General features: G+C 39.7%; 2 protein-coding genes across 6 annotated transcripts in view; one reads left to right on the forward strand and one right to left on the reverse strand.

Moving 5' to 3' along the window:
* The first annotated feature begins 557 nt into the window (after positions 1–557).
* On the forward strand, positions 558–1,327 carry LOC108570872 (probable DNA replication complex GINS protein PSF2). The gene is made up of 4 exons (XM_017932805.1): positions 558–802; positions 879–987; positions 1,047–1,223; positions 1,286–1,327. The coding sequence occupies exons 1-4, from the start codon at positions 558–560 to the stop codon at positions 1,325–1,327; spliced, it is 573 nt and encodes a 190-aa protein (XP_017788294.1).
* An 835-nt stretch (positions 1,328–2,162) lies between these two features.
* Positions 2,163–23,961, reverse strand: part of LOC108571067 (TNF receptor-associated factor 4) — a 32,781-nt gene continuing 10,982 nt past the window's right edge. The window contains exons 1-7 of one of the 5 annotated variants that reach the window (XM_017933048.1): positions 19,343–19,613; positions 19,110–19,262; positions 5,115–5,219; positions 4,100–4,261; positions 3,398–3,715; positions 3,036–3,296; positions 2,163–2,931 (exon numbers count right to left, since the gene is read on the reverse strand). In XM_017933048.1, the coding sequence (XP_017788537.1) occupies positions 2,578–2,931; positions 3,036–3,296; positions 3,398–3,715; positions 4,100–4,261; positions 5,115–5,219; positions 19,110–19,190 (1,281 nt within the window). In that variant the 5' untranslated portion in view covers positions 19,191–19,262; positions 19,343–19,613 and the 3' untranslated portion in view covers positions 2,163–2,577. Of the gene's footprint in view, positions 2,932–3,035; positions 3,297–3,397; positions 3,716–4,099; positions 4,262–5,114; positions 5,220–7,392; positions 7,470–19,109; positions 19,614–23,961 lie in introns of those variants that run through there. The other 4 variants (XM_017933056.1, XM_017933040.1, XM_017933064.1 and 1 more) reach the window with 4 other exon arrangements.

A 23,961-nucleotide genomic window follows, 5' to 3' on the forward strand; every position in this document is an offset into this window, starting at 1 on the left:
AAGTACTTTAATTATAAAATAATTTTATAATTATCGATCCTTCCTCGTATCGTAAAACTAAGTGCCATAGCATTATTCTAGTCTTATTATAGCCTAAAGCCTTCCTGAAACCTCAAGCTTATTTTGCCGGACATCTTTATATACAACTTTAACGAAAGAGGCTCTTTTACATTTGTCAATTTTACCATCTTCGATGGTTGAATTGTATATCATTCTTAAATTCATCGTTCTATTATCGTAGAGGACATAAGAAAACCTCTGATATTTTACACGGTCGATATTTCAGAACGCGAAACATACAGTTCTATAAGATGATAGATCTATTCTGCACCTCCTCTCTGTTTTCGATCTATGAAATTAATATTACGCATGCGCTATGAACGTATTTGAAGTCTGACCGATGTGCAACAGGTAGCGCTTCAAACATGACAGCCTGCATAAGTTTCCCGCCAAAACTAGTCTCGCTGTCGCTTCGGATGCGGTCAGAAGTATTGTCCGAAAGATGTTCCAATTATTTCACTAAACGTTGTGCAGTATAAAAAATTATTCATCGAACAATGGATCCCAGTGAAGTAGAATTTCTCGCTGAAAAAGAATTGGTGTCTATCGTGCCAAATTTCAGTTTCGACATGATTCATTTGATTTCGGGATCAGTGGGCCCGTTTCGAGCTGGTTTACCTGTCAAAGTTCCGATTTGGCTGGCAGTGAATCTGAAACAGCAGCAAAAATGTCGTATTCTTAATAAAGAGTGGATGAATGCGGAGAGTTTGAACGAGGCGAAAGAGGAAGAAAAATTATCTAAGTTAGTGTGATCGTTTTTTACTTGTTTCTCTTGGTAAGCTGTTTTTTTTTTCATAACAAAACATTTATTATTATAGATTATTTACAAGAATGCCTAGTAATCATTATATTGATGAAGCACAGCTTTTACTGAGTGTTGCAAGTGATGATATCTCTGATGCAGACACAATAAGGACAGCAATAAAGGTATCTTCAGTTGTAGATGTTTAACATTTCTTAATATTAACATGGTTATTAAACTGTAGGATATATGGGACATAAGAATGTCTAAACTTCGTACATCTATAGATGCATTCTTGAAGAGTGAAGGATTGCATGCAAAATTAGACCATCTGACTGCTATGGAGATCAACAGTGTACGTCCATTACTGCCACATGCTCTAGATCAAATGCTGAGGATTCAAACTGTATGTGCAGATCTGGTAGAAGATAATTTAATTATACAATTGTGTTTTAATTTAATAAGTAAATTTTATTTCTATAGGTAAAGCAGGCACAATCTCAACAGACAGAGAATTCACAATAAACATATTATTGTTCTCTTACACAATATTGTAACTCTGTTTTACACTGTAAATATACATGTATATATTAATGAAGTATTTATAATGTATTTTTATTATGATCTCAGACATAGAAATGAAGGGAATGAGTAATAAAAATAACTCGTTCGTCATATACAATATACGAATGCGATATAATAGTTTTATTATTTCTTACTCTTAAATCATTACATACAGTCACTAGCATCTCAATCACAATTTCTCATTATCACTAACATGTAGTAAAGTCGTATTTACATCGGTAGATCTGTCGCTCCAACTAATCAACTCACTCGTACGGAGCTATGTTTCTTTTTTTTTCACAATATTTACATTCCTTAAGCTTATAGTACACAGTCCTTTAATAATCTTTGATTTGAATTCTTAAAGGTATATCTCGTTGCAGCAAACTTAACGTTACTCGGTCAAGCCAATCAGCTGAAAATTCATCTGATTAATCTCAGAAGGAATTTCAATATGATGTTAAGACTGTAAACCGAAACGTTCATCGTACGCTATGGAGAATGGAAATATATGTTACAAAATAAACGACGACAATAATAACAGGGATCTGCAACAACAATATGAATCTGATGATACAAATGAAGGTTAAAAAAAATTATACAAATTTCGTGGTTCAACATAAATATTTTCAACCAGTTTCCCGTAGTGAAACATGCTGTACCAAATAATTAGAGGATCAGCTATTCAAGAAATTCATTTGTCATTCAGGTATCTCAAAGTCCTTAACGTTACATATAGTAGCAGTCGGTACAAATATCGTAGTAAAGACATAGTAATCCTTTTGAGTAATCCTCTGTATCTCGATACTCCTAACCGTTTCGAACAACGAACGTATCTTTTTGTTAACCATTATTGCCTCCTGAAGGTTCATAGAATATCCTGACTCAATTTCACTACAGTATACTCCCTGTGCAACGACGTAAGTACCACGTGCCCTGTATGTAAAAGTACTTCGCCCTATCACACCAAGTATACGCGGTTAATAAATATCAAGTAATCGTTAATCGCCTTACTGGACTGACGTTACGTAGCAGAAAGTAAGAAATGCATGTATGAACCACATCGGGGTAAATACCGTTTACGTATGTGTGTGTGTGTACGTGGCGTAACAATATTAAGTGTGTTACGTGGTTTACGATAGTAAATTGAGTTAGTATGATACAACGTGATAGGGGAATGCGGCTCGACGCATTAATCTATCGACCCTTTTTTACACGGCCACGATTTTGCTAGGATCAACCTTCACTCGAATGAACATCGTGTTGTCCTTAACGAAGTGTCGTTTCTTTACCATTTCGTGGGACACGAATCTGGGGAAACCGAAACCGAGGGAATCAGGCTCGCGACTCGGCCTCTGGAAATTCTTCCATGTTGGATCTGGTATAAAACTCTCCACGATGTTACACGCCTTCTCTGCGACCACCGTCTGGTCGAATATTGTGAAGGACACGCTGTGAGAGAATGGCCATCGCAACAGAGCATCATACTCTCCGGGAAGTATCTTTATGTATATGGAAATGTGACTCCCTTCGCCGGTTCCATTTCCGTTTAAGAAAACTGACGCCTAAAACATATATTCATTGTTCGTTTAACAAAAAAATTCATCATCTGTAACTTTTCTAACTTTTCAGAAGGAATGATCTGCAAGCAGTTGCAATTGTCGTTTACCTGTAGCTTGTAACCATATTGACTAGTGTAGAAAGGAGGACTAACGAGTTCCATGCCCTCCTTGGCCTTCGCCTCGGACATTTTAGCACTGTAATCTGTGATCTTCCATATTAGCGTGCCAGTGTAATTTAACGACAATTTGCTAATGGCGGATTTCAGGCTGGTTATCTGATGTTGCTGTTTTGTCACTACACTGCACATCAGGCTCAAATGCATCTTTGCTGATTCTTCCAAGTGTTTGTCCAATGAAAATCTATTACCCTGCAAAGAATATAATCCAAGATTATGTTAAAACCAATGTACTTTATGAAATGAAGACATAAAACTGCAAGAGGGATCCAGGTCAATCACAATTGATATACCTTGAAACGACAGCCGGCATCCTTGAACGTACAGGATAAAAGGTGTGTGGTGCAGTGGTCTTTCAAGTGAACTTCCAGATCTTCCCTTGGTAACACAGCAGTTTCACAACGGTGTGGACAGGCGACTGGAAAGCGGCCACACTTGGCGTGATGAGCACCGAGCGTGTCAAAAACGAACTCTTTGTTGCAGTAACGACATGCCACCAGCCTTTTCGCGCACTCTCCTAACTTATGCTGGCTGAGGTGCCTTCGCTGCACCTTCATGCCGCACTTGTTCTCGCAGTAGAGCGGCTCGTAGCCACATGTCCCTGTGTGCTTCTGTGAAGAGAGAGTAAATACAAATTAGAGACTAAAATATAATAAATAAAGGGAAGATTTGTAAAAGAAAAAAAATGAAAAATTTGTTTAGCAATATAATAAAAAAATTAGAAAATTAAAAATTTATGTGCACTGAATTCCCAATTTAATTCATAAATGTTACATTAAAAAATATGTGTATAGTAGGAGTGTAGGAAGATATTTTCCACGTTCACAGACATTCTTCCATAATATGAATATAGGAAAAGAAAAAAAAACACAAAAGAATTCCAAAGATTTCGTTTGAACCCTGTGGCTTTCGCTTCCCTCCGTTCCCACTGTAGTACAGTTAACTAAAAGCTGGCACTCGATCGCGATTCTTCTAATTAATGCAGCGGCGGTTACCTCGAGCGTGTGACCGGTGAATTCTTTGGCACAGAAGTCGCAGCGTGCTCGCCGCTGGGCGCAAGTGTACTTCAAATGGTCCTCCATCAGCACACGCGGGATCATCGCGCCACACTTATTGCTGCAGAGGACCGCGTCGTGCTTGCAGGTATTCAGGTGCGCCTAAACAGTGATTTTTACCATAATTTGTTAGTCGAACAAGATGATTTATTTATTTTTGCGTCCTTATATCTATAATAAATTTTAAATTGAATAGAAAAATATCTAAGAACAGTAAAAAATAAGGAAAATAGGCTCCAAATGAAAAAAAAGTAAAGAAAATCAGGAAAAGGGAAAAACGATTCTGTAAAGAAGAGAGAAATAAGTAAAACTGAAGAAAATAAAGCAAAGTTGCAAAATAAGAATAAAAGGTGAGAAAATTAGAATGAAAAGCAGGGAAGAAATTAATAAAAAAAAAAAATAGTTGAAAGAGGAAATATCTATCAAGATCAGTGAAGAAGGTGTAGAAGAGAAAGATTGGATACTGGAAACGTCTTAGATGCTTCAAGGTTAACATCTAATTACTAGTTGCGCGAAGAATTATAAATAAAGTCATTATAGAGGGGACAATTTTTCGCTCGTTATTCATCGTGGGCTTATTTCAGTCTTGATATGTTAATGACGATAAAAAGAGTCGATAATTGTTCTTATAATTGACCGGAAGGCCGACACAGGCTATCCGTAGGCCGCGTGGGAGTAAACCGTGCCGGGACCAGTTCAACGACCTGTCAGCACAAGGCCGCTCAAGATCAGAAATGCACAATGAAACAATCTTCAAACACTTGGAGTGATTTTTCTATCAAGGTTAACGAAGATAATCTTCAAGTATCCTTAACACCTCTCCTCGACTTGTCGAGTATTTGAAAAGGAAAAAATTACCTCCACGATATTTCTAACCTTTATTTTCTAACTTAACGGAAATAGAATTTTTTTTTTTTTTTTAAATTGAATTAGAAGAAATTGCAAAATTACATACCTTCAACTTTCGAAGTTCGTCGGACCACTTGCACCCGTCCTTATGATGTATGCAGTACACAATAGAGCCCATTATTGCCTTTTCTGCCTCCAGATCCTGGAAATTCTGTAACGCAGAAAGAAACCAACGATCTTATCTCTTCGTTCTCTTCACGAAAATGTAAATATCTCTGGTGTGCTCCATCGAAAAACACACCTATCTACTATTTGTACCGTAAGCCCGAGAAAGCAAGTTAAGTAGACCAGGTTTGAAAGACGGCAGAAAATTCGCATTCAGCAAACAAACAAGGAGAGAGAGAGAGATGAAGAGAAGAGAGAGAGAGGGGAGAGAAGAAAAGAGATAGAGAGGAAGAAAAGAAAAGAGAGAGGTGAATAGAGATGAAGAGAAGAAAAGAGAGAGGGGAATAGAGATGAAGAGAAGAAAAGAGAGAGGGGAATAGAGATGAAGAGAAGAAAAGAGAGAGGGGAATAGAGATGAAGAGAAGAAAAGAGAGAGGGGAATAGAGATGAAGAGAAGAAAAGAGAGAGGGGAATAGAGATGAAGAGAAGAAAAGAGAGAGGGGAATAGAGATGAAGAGAAGAAAAGAGAGAGGGGAATAGAGATGAAGAGAAGAAAAGAGAGAGGGGAATAGAGATGAAGAGAAGAAAAGAGAGAGGGGGAACTGAAGAGAAACCGAGAGGTAGAAATGAAGAGAAACCGAGAGATAGAAAAATGAAGAGAAACCGAGAGATAGAAAAATGAAGAGAAACAGGGAGAGATAGAAATGAAGAGAAACAGAGAAATAGAAATGAAGAGAAACAGAGAGATAGAAAAATGAAGAGAAACAGGGAGAGATAGAAATGAAGAGAAACAGAGAAAGAGAGATAGAAAAATGAAGAGAAACAGAGAGGTAGAAATGAAGAGAAACCGAGAGATAGAAAAATGAAGAGAAACCGAGAGATAGAAAAATGAAGAGAAACAGGGAGAGATAGAAATGAAGAGAAACAGAGAAATAGAAATGAAGAGAAACAGAGAGATAGAAAAATGAAGAGAAACAGAGAGATAGAAAAATGAAGAGAAACAATGAGGGATAAAAATGAAGAGAAACCGAAAGATAGAAATAAAAAGAAACCGAGGGAGATAGAAATGAATAGAAACAAAGAGGGATAAAAATGAAGAGAAACCGAGAGAGATAGAAATGAAGAGAAACAAAGAGAGATAAAAATGAAGAGAAACCGAAAGATAGAAATGAAAAGAAACCGAGAGAGATAGAAATGAAGAGAAACAAAGAGAGATAAAAATGAAGGGAAACCGAAAGATAGAAATGAAGAGAAACCGAAAGAGATAGAAACGAAGAGAGAGAGAGAGGTCACGGAACGATCGTCTTAGGAGACCTGCTCGAACCTGAAACGAATCGGTTCTCCGGGTGTTTAGATTCCGCTCAAGCCACGCTCGAGTGGAACTGAACGTCTTAGGACGTGGGTAGCGATTAATTGGGTAACAGGTAGTCGTTACCAGCGGTCTCTGTCCACGAGACACGAATGTACACCGTGAAATATGGTAATCAATTTCATCCGCGACGTGACTGTGTACCTGGCGTGTGCTGCTGGACCTACATTTCACCTGGGTGGGAATTTTTATTCGAATACACTAACAGGTCTGTGTCACGTATGGATTCTCCGTTTTGCAATCGGTGAACGACAAAGATAAGGGTCGAGATAGTGGATTTTTTCAGATTGGATATACACGTTATCCCTATCTATTTAGAACGTCAGTTGTGCTAGCACGAGCATTCATTCCGGTAATTTCAAAATTAAAAACTGCGAAATATGAAATTTGATCAATTTTGCGAATAAACGATAAAATCTAATATTTCATTTTCTGAGTAAAAAAAAAAGTAATCTTACGCTTGTAATTATCGGGTTGGTGAAAGGAAGTGTTGAAATATGACTCGAGTGCAAAGGTTTAATGTAGAAAGTGAAATGAGTGGTACTAAATTTATGAATTTCATTGAAAAATATTGAATATACTTAATGGACAGTATATTTCTTGATGGTGTAGAAGAGTTAAAATTTGTTATTTTTTTATTCTTAAATTTTATTAAAATATGAAGAATAAAATGGTTAATAATTGTAAAATAATATTCACTCGCCCGCCACCTTGGTAGGCAGTACCACTGTGCACAGTTAGACGTTTGATAAATCGTCTCAGAAATGAAACGACAAGTTCCATATATAATAGCGCTATTAATATCCTTAAAACTCGAAACAACAATAGTAATAAATAATTTCTGTTTTACCGTGGCTTCTTTAACCATAGGACTCGAGACACATCCCACCGCAACTCGAAGGCCGCGAAATACGTAACACATTTCAAACAAAGCATTAGCACTATAAACTCCGCGTGTAGAACTATGAGCTGTTTGCTCTCGATAACGCTGGTTAGTGTTACAAAGTCCCGAGGAATCGTGAATCTTTACCTCGAACAACGTGACCATAGATAAAATTACAAGAAAAAATATCAATTGTTTTGTTTCGAAGCAATAAGAAGCAGATAATTCATTTGCCGATTGATAAAGTTCACTGGGTCTAGTTCACGTGGACGAAACTTTCTCAGGAAACGCAATGGGAATTCAGAATGGCTTCGAAACAATGTAATAGGTTACCTAATCCTTTATTATCGTACGACTGTTGGTAATTTCTCGTTGTAATTCCTTACCATGCTGTATAAATGATAGACACTGTCGATAAATACACGTTTCTATTGTTCGTATGGACAATGAGGTCCTCGTTACCACCTAAACGATTATATTAATGAAAACGGCTATTGCTAAATTTAAATTCGGAAATTTACACTCTTACTAACCTAATTTAAAACCTGTAATTACTCGTATCTAACCTAACCTAAATAAAAGTGCAGTTAAAACTAGGTTAGGATATCAATTCAATATAAACGACGATTGGCCCCCTATGCGAAACACGTTCAAAGTGGACAATCGATAAAGCGCCAGAGAAATATACATAAGCAAGAAAACAAACGGCGGGAGGCGAGCAACAGAACTTCCAATAAATCTAAATCCGTCTTGGTCGAAGACTTTCCCCGTGGAATGAAGGAGGTGAAGCACATGGGACGGCATTCCGATCCTTTTAGAATTTTCATGCTGCGTTACTGTCAACTTCCAGGAAGAATCGTCGAGAAACCGTGGAGTAGTGACGATTTTCGGAAATAGCAAGGTTCAATAATAACCGCCTGATGCAGGAGGTGAACCCGTACTGAGAAACCACGTGGGAGGCGCGAAAACCGGAATAAATTTAACGTGAGTTGCGTCGCTGCATGGAAATAATTATTGCCTCTATTAATACGCGTCTTGCGTTCCAGTATGGCGCTGCTGCACATGGTGCATCGATGGCGCCATCGATTGGATTTTTTGGGAAATATTGGCTAAGATAACTAGTGTGAGAAAATTCAAAAAATTCGGGATTAAATAGATTAAATGTTTGTTATATCTTGAAATATATGCTGACAGAAGTATTGCAAAGGTTATTTATTCAAATGAATTCACAAGTTTGTATGTTTAATACATATACTGAACATCTGATAGTGCTGAGAAACATAGTCGTTTGGTCGAACGGCCCTCTAATTATTTCGACCGATGTGTACAAGCCAAACACTCAGTTGAAACACTTCTATTAACCCTCAAACGTTAGGGCGTGGCCGAAGCTACTTACATTCTACCTCATTCATACTTCCTTTACAACTCTTCTCTCATTCTCTATCTCCAAACACACTACTGCAATAAAAGAAATGATCAATAATACAAAGAAAAGAAACACGTTTGAATAGCTGAGACCATATGTCAGAAATGACTAATAAATTAAACTACTTCAATATGCAATTCAAATCAATTCGATGCAAATACAATCGATAACCATATTTCAAAATCTCTACTATATCTACAGAAAGAAAAGAACTAAAATTCTTTTATACACGGTGGCTCGTAAGTCGTAGAATAAACTGTTTTCAAAATCAGAAACAAACATTTTAAAATGATAGAAAAATATGTTGTTAAATTGTTAAACGATGAAGCGATTTATAGGCCACTCTGTAGAAGACCATTCCCTTCAATTCCAAGAACTAATCCTTAAAGAGTAACTCGTCAAAAACATAGTTCCAAGACTACCGTAGAACAAGTAAACATCCTCCCCGTAAATTCTTCCATTGAACATCGAATCTGGGCGCAATCGTGGAGGAACACCCGGTATACACGGGGACGTCTGGACGTGCCTGCGAGTTGAAACCTGCACGACCGGCAAGGTCGAGGAACCTAACGCAACCAGCCACAGCCGGCGAGATATAAACACCGCCGGGAATGGAAGAGACAGACCTACCTCTTCAGATTGCGAAAAAAAGACGACGACAACGAAGAAATAAGAACACCGGTCGTGTCGCGATACCGGGAATAAAAATACACTTGCATTGGTCGTGATTACGCTCCGCTCTCTTGTCAGCTATGCATTTCTTTTATTTCTCGATCAGTTTTTGTACGAAAATGGGAAATCTTCCTTTATACAGGGTGTCTGGAAACTAGAGTCTGATTAGGCTCTGATATTTTTTTTTCCTTATATTCTTCACTCTGAGATTAAATCAGGAAAACAGTCCCTCGTTTTCTATTCTTTAAAATAATCCTCCTTTATGCAAGGATAAACGGAGGCTGATAAATTATTTCCTCTGGCAGTGAACTTCGTGAATTACGCTTAATTAGCGTGATAATAATACCGCAACGTAGCTCCGTGGATTAGTGTAACGTGTACCATTAGGGAGAATTCGGAACAATCGAAAGGAGTAGACGGGCGATGAATTAATTAAAACAATGAGCGGCCAATTAAGCTATAACGGGCAACGATCTTACGTTGCGCAAGTTCCGTAATACCGTCAAAACAAGATCGTGCTTTCTCCCGGGAAACTAAGCGCTGAAACACGCCAAACAGAAAATCGTATTACTGAAAGCGTCGGTTATGTAAGTTCGAAAGTTCGACAAAACAACGATGCGCCTTCAAAGATCAAAGATCCATGGAATCACGCGAGGGCACTTTACGATTTAAGGAAATTGCTTCAGTCAGCTTTCGTCGTATAGAAAAATTCCAATGTCCAAATGTAAAAATTAGAAATCTACCGTATTCAAATCCAAATCAAATTTAAATATTTAAATTTCAATCATCAAATGAAAAAATTCGTGTTCAAATAGTTAGCTCGTTACCATGCAGTCTAAAATAATTAGAGCGGCTTATGAATTTTACCGTATGCGCATATCATCGCGTATTAAATCTTCAAGCTCTTAAATTCCAAGTTTTTGCATTCCTTCCTGCTTATCTAAAAATAATGAACAAACTCATCTCTAAAAGAAAAAATCAACCGATTCTGAACAAGCTAATCGCGTAGAATAAAACAAACACCATGCATAAGAATCTCTGATTCGCATACCAACAACGTCTCCAAAAATACCGATTATCTCACTCGACAGTAGATAACCCTCCTCAATCGCATTTTACTTTATCGACTATTTTGTGGTAAATCAAGCAACAATTTAATCTTTACTTTTCTTCGAGAATTGTCAATAGAAATGTTCTTAAGCTACGTACAAGCGTTGAATACGCGAGTACATGTAAAGTCAAGTGTTCGTCGAGTGTCCTTTTTTCCAAGAAGCACCATAACGCTTGAAACAACGAATTAGAATGCCGACATGGAGCATCGCGAGGCTGACATCACGCATAATATCTCTCTCTCTCTTTCTCTGTGGTGCTGTTACAGCGGTTACAAGTCGTCGTGACGTCACGGCGAAATAACGGACACGATCTTCGCGTACGTTCCACTTATTCTCGAGGACGACCATCATCTCCGCATTATGTGGCCCCGTAGGAATTTTCTAACTTAAACTACCGCGTGAAAATCCCACAGAAACTTGCAAAAACAATACTACTGCTGGTGTAATACGATGAAACGAGGAAATTGAACTGGATTTGTTCGAAAGATTAAACGTATCTTATACCATCTTTGCTTCGAAATAATTTTTAGGTTATGTTGGGTAAATGAGTACGGAAATCCTTAGGAAATATTTTTAACAATAATCATTAGTTACTGCTGTTTTGTTATAACGTAAAAAGTTCGAGGATTGTTAAGAAAACGTTTTGTACCTCCAAAAAAAATATCGAAGGACTGGAATCGAGTGTATTTTAATGAAACGGAAAGCAGTTTGACGAGAGTGTCCGGTATTCGAAAAATCCTCCGGCAATATTAGCGATGCACGAACGTGACGGTTACACATTCAAATCCAACGGGCGAATCACATTTTTTTTCGACCGTTCGAAACAGCGTGACCTTGACAACCCGATGACCAAGGATTACCATATCGTATCTCGAAGCGGTGCGCTCGTTGATCCGTTTCGAACGTGCGCCAAATTCCTCAAACCGTTCGCAGAATTAACGTTCGGACCGTTAAAAACAACTAGTGGAGAACAGTTAACCTATACATATCGAGTTGCCTCGAATAACAAAGATTACACGTTTTCTGAAAAGGAGCGTCGCTAAGCAACGTAACAAAATAAAGAGTATGTATACACCGTGTACTTGATTGAAGGTTTAATAGCAACTTTTTAATCTAAATTTCAATAACTGGAATCTACGCGATGTTGAACACGAACGAATCACAAAATATCGATATTTCAGCGGCCTACAACGAACCAATTTGAAATGCTTCTCGTCTCTAGTGATTTTATACTCGCGCAGACTCAACAATTACGGGTCGTTTGGCTGATTTCGAGTTTCCCGTCGCGGTACATCGCTATTTGCGGATCGATCACTCGCTCGGGCAAGACAGGATGATCGCGTGCGAAAGGAAAACTTCCTGTCGGTTAAACAGAGGCGTGCAACACAGTGCCGTGGACGTTGTTCTCGCTCGCGGAGCGGGAACACTTCGAATCCCATAAATTAGCGGTCGTGGGACGGCATTCAGCGATTTCCGAGTAATCCCCGTGACCCGTGGATTTCACACGAAGCCGCGCCCCGTTTTTCATGGATTCTGCTCGTTCCAGACGACATTTTTTCGCATCAACGATGCTTTACAATTCGTTTTTTCTTTCCATGTACCGGGTGTGTCGTTGCAATTTGTCAATCGAGTGAATACTCATTGTTGCCGAAATGAACACGAATTTAACGAGTAATTTATCTGATGTCTTTTAAACAATAGTGTTACACAATACACTGTGTGATAAAAATAAAGAATCGTCGTTGAATTTTTTACCTGTTACTTGAGATGAAGGTTGAATATATTTATTTTTCTTTCATAAAATGGAATTTACAGCCTTGCTTCCGAGGTGAAAATTATTAAAAACGAGTAACCTTGAAATGTCCTTAACGCCTTCAAGAATAAAACAATGAAACTTCTGTTTCTATGAAAATGTACGTAAAATCGACGAACTTGAATAAAAGCGAATTTTTGCGGTTTCTAACCCTTTCTTGCATGAAACAATCGTACGGTGGAATGTTACAATTAAGATCGGACTCGCTGACTTCTTCGTTGAAGCGAGGAAAGTACGGTTCTTTCGCCATTATCGAAAGCCTTTCTTACTCAATCACATTGTTTCCTCGACTTTCGAGAACGAACGTGGGATTTAAGGGTCTCAGGGTTCACGACCCGTGAACAATTTAGAATTTCAACGAGGCCATTTTAATTTCAAGCACCGCGGTTCCGACAGTTGCGCCTCTCCAAGAAAAATTAATTCCACGATAACATCGAAACTTTATCTTCCAGGAAACGATCGAAAAATTTGAACACAATGCTGTAATAAATAACCGAATCAACTTTTCGATCGTTTCACGGAATTTCTTTCGAAATCAACGCCCATACTACAGATTATCAATGAATTTTTTTTTAAATTTATAATTTCACCTCTAAATTAAAAAGTATTTAAAACAAATGACCTTACAATGTTCTTAACGCTTCCAAAAATGAAATAAAAATAATCAGAGCATTGAAACTTCTATTTTTATTTCGAAAATTTGCGCAAATTCAGTAAAAGTGAATAAGAGCGAATGTTAATAAATTTTTTTTTGCATAAAATACTCGGTTTTAAGCTGAAACAAAAATTTATCAAGGTGATTCACCCGGTTACTTCCAGCAAGAATTTCCCAAAGTGGTTCCCCATCGTGTTATTACGAATTCTATCTGCTATATCGATGCAACGCGTGTCACTCCTCAAAGAACCTTCGTGTGATAGGATTTCCGAGTAAAAACGCTACCGATAGCCTTTTATCTCTCTTGCACGCCTTCGTCGTATCTTATCGAACAACAGAAATCAACAAACTTTTTAAATTCCGACTAAATGTTACGCGACGCGTCCTCCCTTGTGACCTTACTCCTGAGGACTCATCCTCTCTCGTTTGTCTCTTGCGCGTAATCTCGGCAACGAAAGCAAATATACGAGTGTATTCATCGCGTAAACGTAGTCGAATTTCAGATATGAAAGACAGATTCCAATTGTTACGTAAATAGGCAAACAAGATAACGCCAGCTACTAATATTGACTACCGAAGTTCATCTAAAATAGACTACTCGTTATCACGTTCACGGTAATTACGGATCCTTGAGGAAAAATAAACATCGAACACGTGAATTGTTCTACTAATTTGAATTTCCTATTAGATACACTGCTTCGAGATACTTAAGAATTTCTGTTGCGACAAAAAGTATCACACTGACGTATATAATTAAGAGATACATGATAAATTTCACAAGAAATTTTTGTCAATTTCTATGATACAATTAAATTGTACCGTACAATGAGTTTCACAGATTATTAAGTAACAGTAAACATTAATAGATCTTCAACAAATGCTCGACGAAGTGGTATCACTCTAACGGTGTGTCATTATGTTCGTTTAAAAATGATGCGCTCGTGTTTGCCAATTAGAGAGATAAGAATATTACGGAACTCTGGCAACAATACCGGAGAAGCTCTCCAAAAGTGCCTTACCCGGAAACGAACGCGCGGCCGCGCTCGAGAAGTTTTAACAGGGACCTGTTAAAGGTAATTTCTATCGCGATCTATGCAACTGTCTCGTTTCCAAAGGCAAGGAGAACGAGAGAAGACAAGGGAGAGACGTTCATTACGATGGAATGCACAGAGAGGGAACAATAAGCGAAGGAACAACGAGTAACGCGGCGACTTCCGGCCGTGACGATGGCGATCTCTCTATAGAAAAGGGGGAAGAGAGTCTGTTGTTAAATTAACACGCGGTAATTATCGCGGGCTCGTAAGCAATCGCGTTATCTCGCATTCCTGAACAGGGGTCACGAGTCACTCCACACGCGTAGCTTAATAAAAGCTGACTCTCCGGAGACCGCTCTTAACTCACCGACGGCTAATTTGGTGATATTTTAAGGAACACCCGGTCAATTAGTCGCTGGGAAAAAGCTGCTCCTTCGGTCTGAACGAAATAGGAGGGGAGAGAAGTGAAAAATTCTTGAATTCCTGAAAATGACGGTGTTTATGAATATTTAGGTAGTAATTATACGGGCTGATTCACGCAAGTGGAACAAGTCGTATCTCTTTTCTGATTGCAATTAGAAAAAAGTATTAGTGGGAAAAGATGAATGATTCAAAGAGGTCTGATATAAGAGAGAAATATATTGTACTGTGTACAGTGATCTATACACTACTGTACAGTAAAATATATATGAGATTGTTAAATTGGAAGTGTTGTAAAGGAACCTTTAATTATCCGCAATTTAGAGCCATCGTAGAACAAAGGTTAGGTTAATATTTCGTCTCCATGCAATTGGGTAGTGGTGTAAATACCAGAGCAACGACGGTTCGCATCATAACTCTCCTTTCATTTCAGATACGCCCCCTTGGAGATCCCTTTACACCATCTAAAACGCACGAGCTCATAATTATTCCTGACAGTTAGTTGGAACGCCAACGTAGAGGCAACAGAGAGATTCTTGTAATGTAATCGTGTGTAGTAGTAGGGTAATGTTGATCTTCATTAATCTGTCTCAACGATCCATGGGACAGGGAACCACTGCACGGAGAGAGAGAGAGAGAGAGATAAGTGAACCAATGTGACACAACGGTCTCTAAGTATGCGTGCCATTTCCTGATGATTATGCACTAGTGAGAGACCGCAACACTTCCTGCGACAATATCCCTTATCGTCATTATTTTCCAATTCGCAAAACATCCCGACTCTGTTTGAATAAACTTCTTGGAACGCTGATGTAGTCTGAAAGTTTATTCCATTAGTGACGTCTGTAACCTCTAATGTTATTTCAATTTCGCTTAATATGAAGAAATTTAATATCTGGTATTCGTGTTATGGAAACTTTCTAACGTATTTCTTTAGATGAACAGATTTTTCTTACTAACTTTTTCATATCTGGAACATACATTCGATTTAATCAACACGCTATGCGACAAGTGCATTTAAAACGTGTTAAAACGTGTCTGCATATTTTCTGAGACCTTACCGATGCTCAGCATCGGGTTAAATACTTAGGTTAGGTTAGGTTAGGTGCTTAGTGCACGCGCATCGCCGCGCATGTATCTCGTATTGCACTTTTTGTTTCGCATCATTACCCTCTTAACCTATTCTCCGTTCTCAATCGTACGGTATACACGACGTAAGTCAATTATATAACCTATTTCTACCGGTGTCATTTGAACCTCGATCTATCGTGTGACAGTAAAAGTTTCGTAACCTTAAAGTCACTTGTTCGAATCTAGACCGTATTATTCATTTCATCGACTTTTACAATTTTGCAATCTGAAATGGAATCGAATTCACTACGTGACCGTTCTTTCTATAGCTAGTTTCATTTTCACGCCAATTTTAGAAGCGGTAAGAAATTGATATTTTATTTTTAATAAAACGTAGAATACTTATTTATATCCTAAAGGGTTGCAGAGTTCGCAAAAACTATAAAAGATCGAAATTAATTGAGAAGAAAAGATTTTGTCGGTTACTTTTATCTACAAATGGAGAAATTATGGGGGTCGATTAGCGATGGCAGACACACGAAGGATCGACGAATCTATTTTTCGCGAGGATCGAGAGCTGCATCGAGACATAGAGCGGTCGAAACGCGCGAGAACGGAAAGCGGAGTCGACGCGACGGAGGTGCACGAAGGAGGCCGAGCGGGTTCGGAAGCAGCCGAGGCCATCTGTTACGCTCGGTTCCCACGCTTCCGCCGTCGCCTTTCCCCGCCTTTGGACCAGTCCTCATCGGTCCTTTTCTTGCCCCCACCTTCCGCACGACACTGGCGGTTCTCGCCGTCGCTTTATTTTATATACCCGGAGAACGCCTGGACGTCTTTAACCGCGACTTCACGTTTTCAGTTAAATTCGCGGCCGATTTCTGCTACAACGCGTTAAGCAAAAGTTATACCGCTTATACAAGCGAAAATCGGACCGAGCAAAGTCTTTATATCTTTCGGTCCCGCTTTGTTCACGCGATAACGAGAACAGACGTCTCGAGATGTTCTTCTTGTTACACCGTTTCTTTCCACATTCGCGTCGAATAAATTAAAAGTTTTACGGCAAAAGATTAAACTTGTTATGTACCTTAGATTTCTCTAAATGCACACGTTTCCGTGGGAGCAGTTAGATAAATTCAATCGGGCGGCTTCGCTTTCTCCGGTTCGTTCGTCAAGTCGTCCGCGATACTTGAAACTGGTCCATATGCCTTCCTGGTAAAACCCAGAAAGGGGTCGTTTTTCTAACAGAAGAAAACCGATCGCAGATACGATCTTCCTTTCCAATTTCGCGACACCATGACAATTCGATGGACTTCCCACGATGAATACGGCAATGCGAATCTTTAATGTTGGTTTCGATTATTGTTTTGAAAACACCATTAAGGCAGACCGATATGGTATATAGGACACGCTGGTAGCACGAATTGGCTGGCGGAGAAAAAAAGAAGTTGCTTTCAACGTGGGGCACGTGCCGTCGAGCGACTGCAGTCGCGCCATTGTCATCTTCCCAGAGGTTGTGTTTACACAAACGAATCCCCCCCTGCAGAAAGTTGGCATTCCCGACCACCAGCCTCCGTGTACGGGCTGTTTCTAAATGTGCTCGTACAAAGGGAATCGTAAACGCGGCGCACGTGTGTTGGAAACGCGACGCCAAGGGGGCTGAGGAACGATTAAACCAACCGCAAAAAGAGACGAACTCGATTTCCTAAATACACGGTCGATATTGTAGGGGGAACGGTACGATGCCAATGTTAAGTGACTCCCAGCGGCCCCTTGTTTGCCCCATGAATAAACTCCATTTACCTCGTCGCATAAAAACATAAGAGCAAGGGGTCAAAAAGCAGGAGGGCGATAGATCAAATATTTGAACAGAAGTAGATCCTAGATAAGAGCACGTAGCAATTTCTGATAATTTTAAAACAATTTATCGAGCAATTTACAGAACGATCCGAGAGTGGGCTTGTCTGTGAACGATTATAATCTAACCTAACACGAGGTCGATAATTTTACTGCGCGGTTGGTAATCGTCGCGATATGCAATCGATAATAAAGGGACGAGCGATCCTGCGAGCAAAGCCGAGTTCGAAAAGGCCTGCACGATGAACAATTTGAAAGTGTGCTGCCTGGTCGCCGTGGCATAAATCAGCCGCGCTGTCGGCATGATTAGGAACTCTTTCTTTGGAAAACACACGCGGCGAACAGACGACGGGAACGGTATGGTGTTTCGTTCATGGTCTCTTTGGAACATCTGGCTGTCGCGTCTCGTGGTAACGCGACCTTTTCTGTTATGTGTCTGTTTTAACCGGCGAGCAACGTGCATATACAGGGTGATCAAAAATGGTCGTACCAAATGTCAGTACATACGTAATACAGACTAATATTTACAACTTGTTGACAGCATTGATCATATGGTAACTAAGCAGAAACAAAGTTAGTCGAGGAGCATATGCTTTTAGAAAATGTAACACAATACTGTACAGTCGTAACAAAGACATCGTTTAGCTTTAGAATAACCTACGAATATATTCGAACAGAGAACATGGAGACTCCCTTTCAGTGCTCGAGATTTATACAGTGTTTTGTTCTGACATTGGCAAGAGTGCTCACGGTTCGATGGCCACGCACGCATGTATTTACTTCGATAAGAGAGTTAATATGCAACGTATTCAAAAGGGGCGCGCGCACTCAGAGGAAATCGAGTCCGCGTGCCAACAACGCTGTTGACGATAGAGAATCATGAATGGCACTGTTGTAAACGATATCGAAATGCAACCCTCCGTTTCCGTTTTATCCAATAATAGATTTCCCCCGTGCTGCGGTTTCCCTTTATTCGCATGAAGATTACGTTACACGCTTGTTCCGTACAGTTGTGAAGTTTAATGCAACGAACGAGGAAGGATTAAAACGAATAATAGTAAAAATCTGTATTCTTTTAAAATACGAAAAATATATTTGAAAGTCAATTTTAAACGACTATTCTGGATCGGAAAATTTCAATTATGCATGACGTTGTAGTTAATTATATTTGTTCCTAACAAGCTACAACAATCGACAATGTGAAAGTAAACAATCGCGCGGGCCATTCGTGCAAGCATAAAACGTACGGGAGAACTGAAACGCATAACCAGCGATTAACCATGGCTGCTCGAAGCGTATAGCAACAGACCGTTATCTGAAACACGTATGACGATAAACTTGAAACTCTGCTCCAGTATATTCGAGGAAACGACCTACGTGGAATTTGGCACGCCAGCTGAGATCGTTTGCAAATCGAACGATACATCGAAACAGCTACTTGGTGTTTCCTAAAGTCTACAATTCACCTTTTAAAATCGAAAATTCAAACCGAAAAACACCACACGATACAGCCACCAGTCTTGCAAATGTTAAATTCCCAAAAGCACTACTACACTAACAACGATGAATGTGTTAGAAATAAAAAAGAAAAATAAAAAAAAAAAAGAAAAAAGTGGTGTTATCTAACCTCATCGGTAATAATCGGCGCCTTGTCCATGTTGTCGTTGATTGGGCTGGGTGGCGACGTAGGGCTAGCACTGGGGCTCATATGAAACCCCTTTGACTCCTTGGCAGGCCTCTGGGGGGACACCCTCGCGGGGAAGCTCAAAGTTTTCGTCCACTGCGACAAACCACGCACCATCTTTTCTTCTTTTCTCCAAAATTTCACCGATACAATAATATGTATAGCAATAATACTACTGGTACGCGTTTATATATACGTATATATCTGTTTCAACGCGCAATTCTTCACTCGCGGATAAATTCAAACACGACTGCCCGATTTCATTGGCATTTATTTCGCGGGAATCTCACGATTATCTCAAATACACGCCGAATTCACTTCGTAGTGTTAACAGACTGCTTATAAATATTAATAACCGTTTCAAGAGATCGGCTGTCATGTATCCGTGTCGTGACACGCATGGAAACGGTTTGCTAGCACGCGCGCCAGCCAAACGCACGCCACCGAGTTTACTGACAGACTGTTCCGCAGAGTCCGGTCGGTCGGTCCTCTCGGTGGAACGGTCGCGTCATGCCCGCTGGACCAAGCGCGCTGATTGGTAGATTCGATGGAAAGCGACGGGCGACGTGCGCCAGACGAGGACCGACGCACGGAAAATGGCCAATGGGGTGGTCGTGCGTCTGGTGGGAGAAAGAGGGACCGATTGTAAACCACATGCGATGAACTGAGTCCAGAATGGATAGTTTTCAGGAGATGTACATATCCTCCGATGAGGGAGCTTGTTGGACTTCTCCTCTCTTTCTCTCTCTCTTCGTTCCAGTGAACGAAGGGAAGAAAGAGAGCCAGAAGCCTGTTTATACACGAGGAACGAAGACAGCGACCAGGGAGAGACGGTGAATGAAGGAACGTGTGAAAGAGATTATCGGATATGTAGCACAAGTACGGTCGCCGCTAACTTCACGGGTCGCGGTTTAGAAATCGTTTAAGGTTACCTGCTACGTTCGATAAGATGAATCTTACATCAGAATATCGATGTAATTAAAAGAAGAAACTTGTCTAGAAAAAAAAACCTGTACTACGCACATTTCTTGTAAACAATCTAACTAACAGACTGAATAAAAAGTTTCATGAAAATCGATCTGTACGTTAATATCTCACAAATCCAAACCACCGTCCGTCCAATTTCCAAAACTCTGTCGACCGAAATATTTCGAAAATCCGTACAAACCTTTCAAAATAGTATTCCCTTTCTCGAAAATTAACCTGTGTTCCCTTCACGTTCGCGATTCGAACGACTGAAACCATTGACTCTACCAACGATCGGAGGCAGGTAGCCGAGGCGGTAGCTATCAAAGTGATACTTTTACTGGCACCCTTTCCAAGACAAAGAATTTGTCCGCGCGATAGGCGACGCGTGATCGGGTAAAGACATACGTGTTGCCAACTGCAGGTCCGCAAACGTGGTGGGGAGGAAAACGACATTGTAAGGCCCGACCAACATGCTCCATACATTCAGCCGCGTTCAACTGTATGTACGCGGACAGGATCTAGCCAGCTGCGGCCTTCTTCGACCTTCCCCCCACCACACCGGAATCGAGCCTTCTGGCCAGCTATACACGAACCGGTAACCCAGCGTTCTAACAAGGAACGTCCGCGAAACACTCCACCTTCGATCTTCGTGAGACGTTATCTCCACCAAGCAACCGAAAAAGGTCTCTGTCCTCTCATATTTACGATGGAATAATGACGACAGCGGTAGAAGACTTCAAATACTCTCGATGTAAAGATGCGGATGCAACGTGTTAATACGCTAACGCGTATTTTCATGCCCTTTGTAATAACTTTCTTAAGAGCTGTATGAATACACAATTCAACCTCACACTATCAGGTGACAACACTATACGGTTTCCTCTAGAATTCTCGAGTCACCTTGAACGTGACGCTCGATTTTTGTTTTTCCCAGTGACCTACATTCGACATTCAAACGTACGACCGTCGGTAAAGAAGATTGTATTATTGAAATGATTAGGAAATTAAAGAGAATTTATTTAGAATAAATTAAGACAATTTATTTTAAGCAGATTTTTATTGGAGAGGTGTTCATTTCACCAAATTTTGCCTGTATAATTAATACTAAAAATAGAAAAGATTAAATTCCTTTGAAAAATTCCTTTTCTCTATAAGGATCTTTCCTTCTGTATCATCGATACGATCGATTCGTTTCCAAATTCTTCACGCGTTACTCACTCTTCACATTCGTTAGCGTGCTAAGTCTAGGCGACACAATTTCGTCCAGTCACTTCACCCTTTCAGTTCGTACCTGGTACAGGTATTAAGAAGCCTTCAGGAAAGCTTCGGACCTTTCTACCGACGACCATTTGAATTGTTAATTCACAAAACTCGCATGGTTCTCGGTTCACACCATCTGTTACCGTTTTTCCTGGAAATTCCTGTCTACCATCAGATAAACCATCGATCCTACTGTAACTTGTTCTTGTTCTAAATTTCACTGGAAAGGGGGCGGTTTCACTTTGAATTGGACACACGTTCCCCTGAATCGCTACCAGTGAACGTTAATTGGCTCGACATATGTTCCAGTGAATATTCCACGTTTCTCTCCGCTGCAACCCCTAACTCGACCAAATTATCGTGTCGAGGACAATAGAATCTGCGGGGGGGAGAGCGTAACGGTTCGAGTGGATCGCTGTTATTACAGGTTATGTTAGGGATACCTGGGAGTCGATTGTAACGCCATAACGCGATCGCTGTTTAAACGCTTCGACTATGGCTAGCCTGTAAACGGCATTGTTCACCTTGGCTGGATAACGAAGCATTATCTCCAAGTTTTCATTCATGATTCTAATTTTATACGCAGCTCAAACGAGCGTCCCTACCAAATTCTTTGAATTTTGCAAAAAGGATGAACTGTATTTAAATGTAGAGAAGAGTTTCATTATCTAAATTATTTTCAGAGACACGAACGTTATTTTCTAAGTTGCATTTCAAAAGAATTATTGCAATCAAACCTAACCTTAAAGATCCCAAAATTTTTAAGGGACATTTGTGAGGCACCCTATGTGTTATTTTCTCTGCAAAGGTTTGTCTTTGCACAAAGGGGAGGAGATATTGAGGTTAGGTGGATGACGATGGTTCACGTAGGACGAATTCAAGGATTCTTTCATTCAAAGTTCGCAACAGGTGCTGCACGTCAGGTCGCATTAATTCCCTCAAGACGTACTGTAATTTCACAGGCACGATATTCACCATCGCGCACCCTTCCGACCCTTTTTATACACCGGGCAGGTGTCTCTCCCCTCCTAGCACTTCAGATCAAAATCTTTCTTTCTTTGGGGCTAACTTGCCAGCGTTTCGGCGGGGCTTCCCCCCGAAATCTCTTTTCACGGATTTTAGGTCGCGTTTAGGGAACGTCGTAGGGCCAGATTCGATTCTCTTCTCGAGATTTATTCCAATTTTTTCTTTTTTGAGAGGAAACGTTGTAGAAAGATTTTTCACTTTTCACAATTTGCAAACCAATGTCGATCTTCGTTTTTACACGTTTCTTTCTTTGTTTAACCCTTTGACTGCTGACAAATAGAAAGTAAAGCAGTTTCTGTGTACGGCTGAGTTATGGCATTAATAGTCATACTATATGTTACATTAGCCAAATGTTTTGTATTTTATATTTGTAAAATAAATAATATGTAAATATAAAATATAGAGTATGAAGAGCGCTGATATTATCTAGCGTTCGATTATCACGGAACGCTTATCAAAGGGTTAATTCCTGTGACATTTTTGAAAACACTGATAACGTCGATTGGTGCATTTTTCGGTTACGAAGAGCGGAATTAAGAAACAGTAAAATTCAGATTACCGCGAGATGTTAAAATACTCGTTAAAATTGAAAAGGAAATAACTGTAGAAACTGTCTCGAAAAGAAAAGCAAAAGGAAAGATCGAAACCAGGAGGATTTGACCGGATTAAAAATGAAAAAGTAGCCCGTCTCCATTCCCATCGCGAAACGCGAAAAGCAAAACCGCGATGGTCGCACTCGGTTGCATTTTCCAGCGGTACAATTCAGGCCACTTTTGCGATAGAATATCGCGAGCTAATGTAATTGGTGCGTAACGTTTCTCGTGTCAAGGGATCCAATATCCTTAATAACCAGTTTCTCCGATTTCCAAACGTGTCCCTCCCTGCTGTTCGGTTATTGGGACCGTATGCGTTGGCACGTTGAACCCTAATGGAAAACGGAACCCCCATAAAACCGCCCTCTCGTCAACGTCGTACTGCTCGCTCGAATTGAATAGCATCCATAAAAATTTATCAGGTATAGGATTAGGCAACCCATTATGTTTTCTGTATCCGTGAAATAATAATATACGTATGAATTTATATAGCGATTGAATCTGTCATTTACTTGATGGATAAGCGATAACTTTTATTGAGATATTCGATTTTAGAGGAATTCACGTATTAAAATGATTTCTATATCATTTTTATTGAGATATTTGATGGTTGAGAGATTCACGTATCAAAATAATTTCCATGTAATCATTACTGAAAATTGCCATTATCAATTCATCGATAGATGAGAAATTCATTAATTATTAATCACACTCTTCAACGATAATACTGAATAAACGTGAGTAACATCACTTTCAAATTTCGAGTTCTTCGCGAATTTACAAGAGACCAAAATGGCGGAGCAACTCATCTTCGAGGCCTGACGAGTAAAATAGAAAGTTGTCAAGCATAATGCAACAGAAACGTTTGTATACGATAACTGCTTCTTACGGTGGATACCTTTTGAATTATACGATCTCGTGATATCTCCGTGGACTTCCGTCTAAGC

The sequence above is a fragment of the Habropoda laboriosa genome, unplaced genomic scaffold (genome assembly GCF_001263275.1).
Source record: "Habropoda laboriosa isolate 0110345459 unplaced genomic scaffold, ASM126327v1 scaffold15, whole genome shotgun sequence".
NCBI lineage: Eukaryota > Metazoa > Arthropoda > Insecta > Hymenoptera > Apidae > Habropoda > Habropoda laboriosa.

Bases quoted from the DNA above. Each gene is read 5' to 3' on its own strand.
- LOC108570872 (XM_017932805.1), top strand. From the start codon at position 558: ATGGATCCCAGTGAAGTAGAATTTCTCGCTGAAAAAGAATTGGTGTCT. The intron at 803-878 runs GTTAGTGTGATC...TTATTATTATAG, and splicing joins GAGGAAGAAAAATTATCTAA to ATTATTTACAAGAATGCCTA. The intron at 1,224-1,285 runs GTAGAAGATAAT...TTATTTCTATAG, and splicing joins AAACTGTATGTGCAGATCTG to GTAAAGCAGGCACAATCTCA.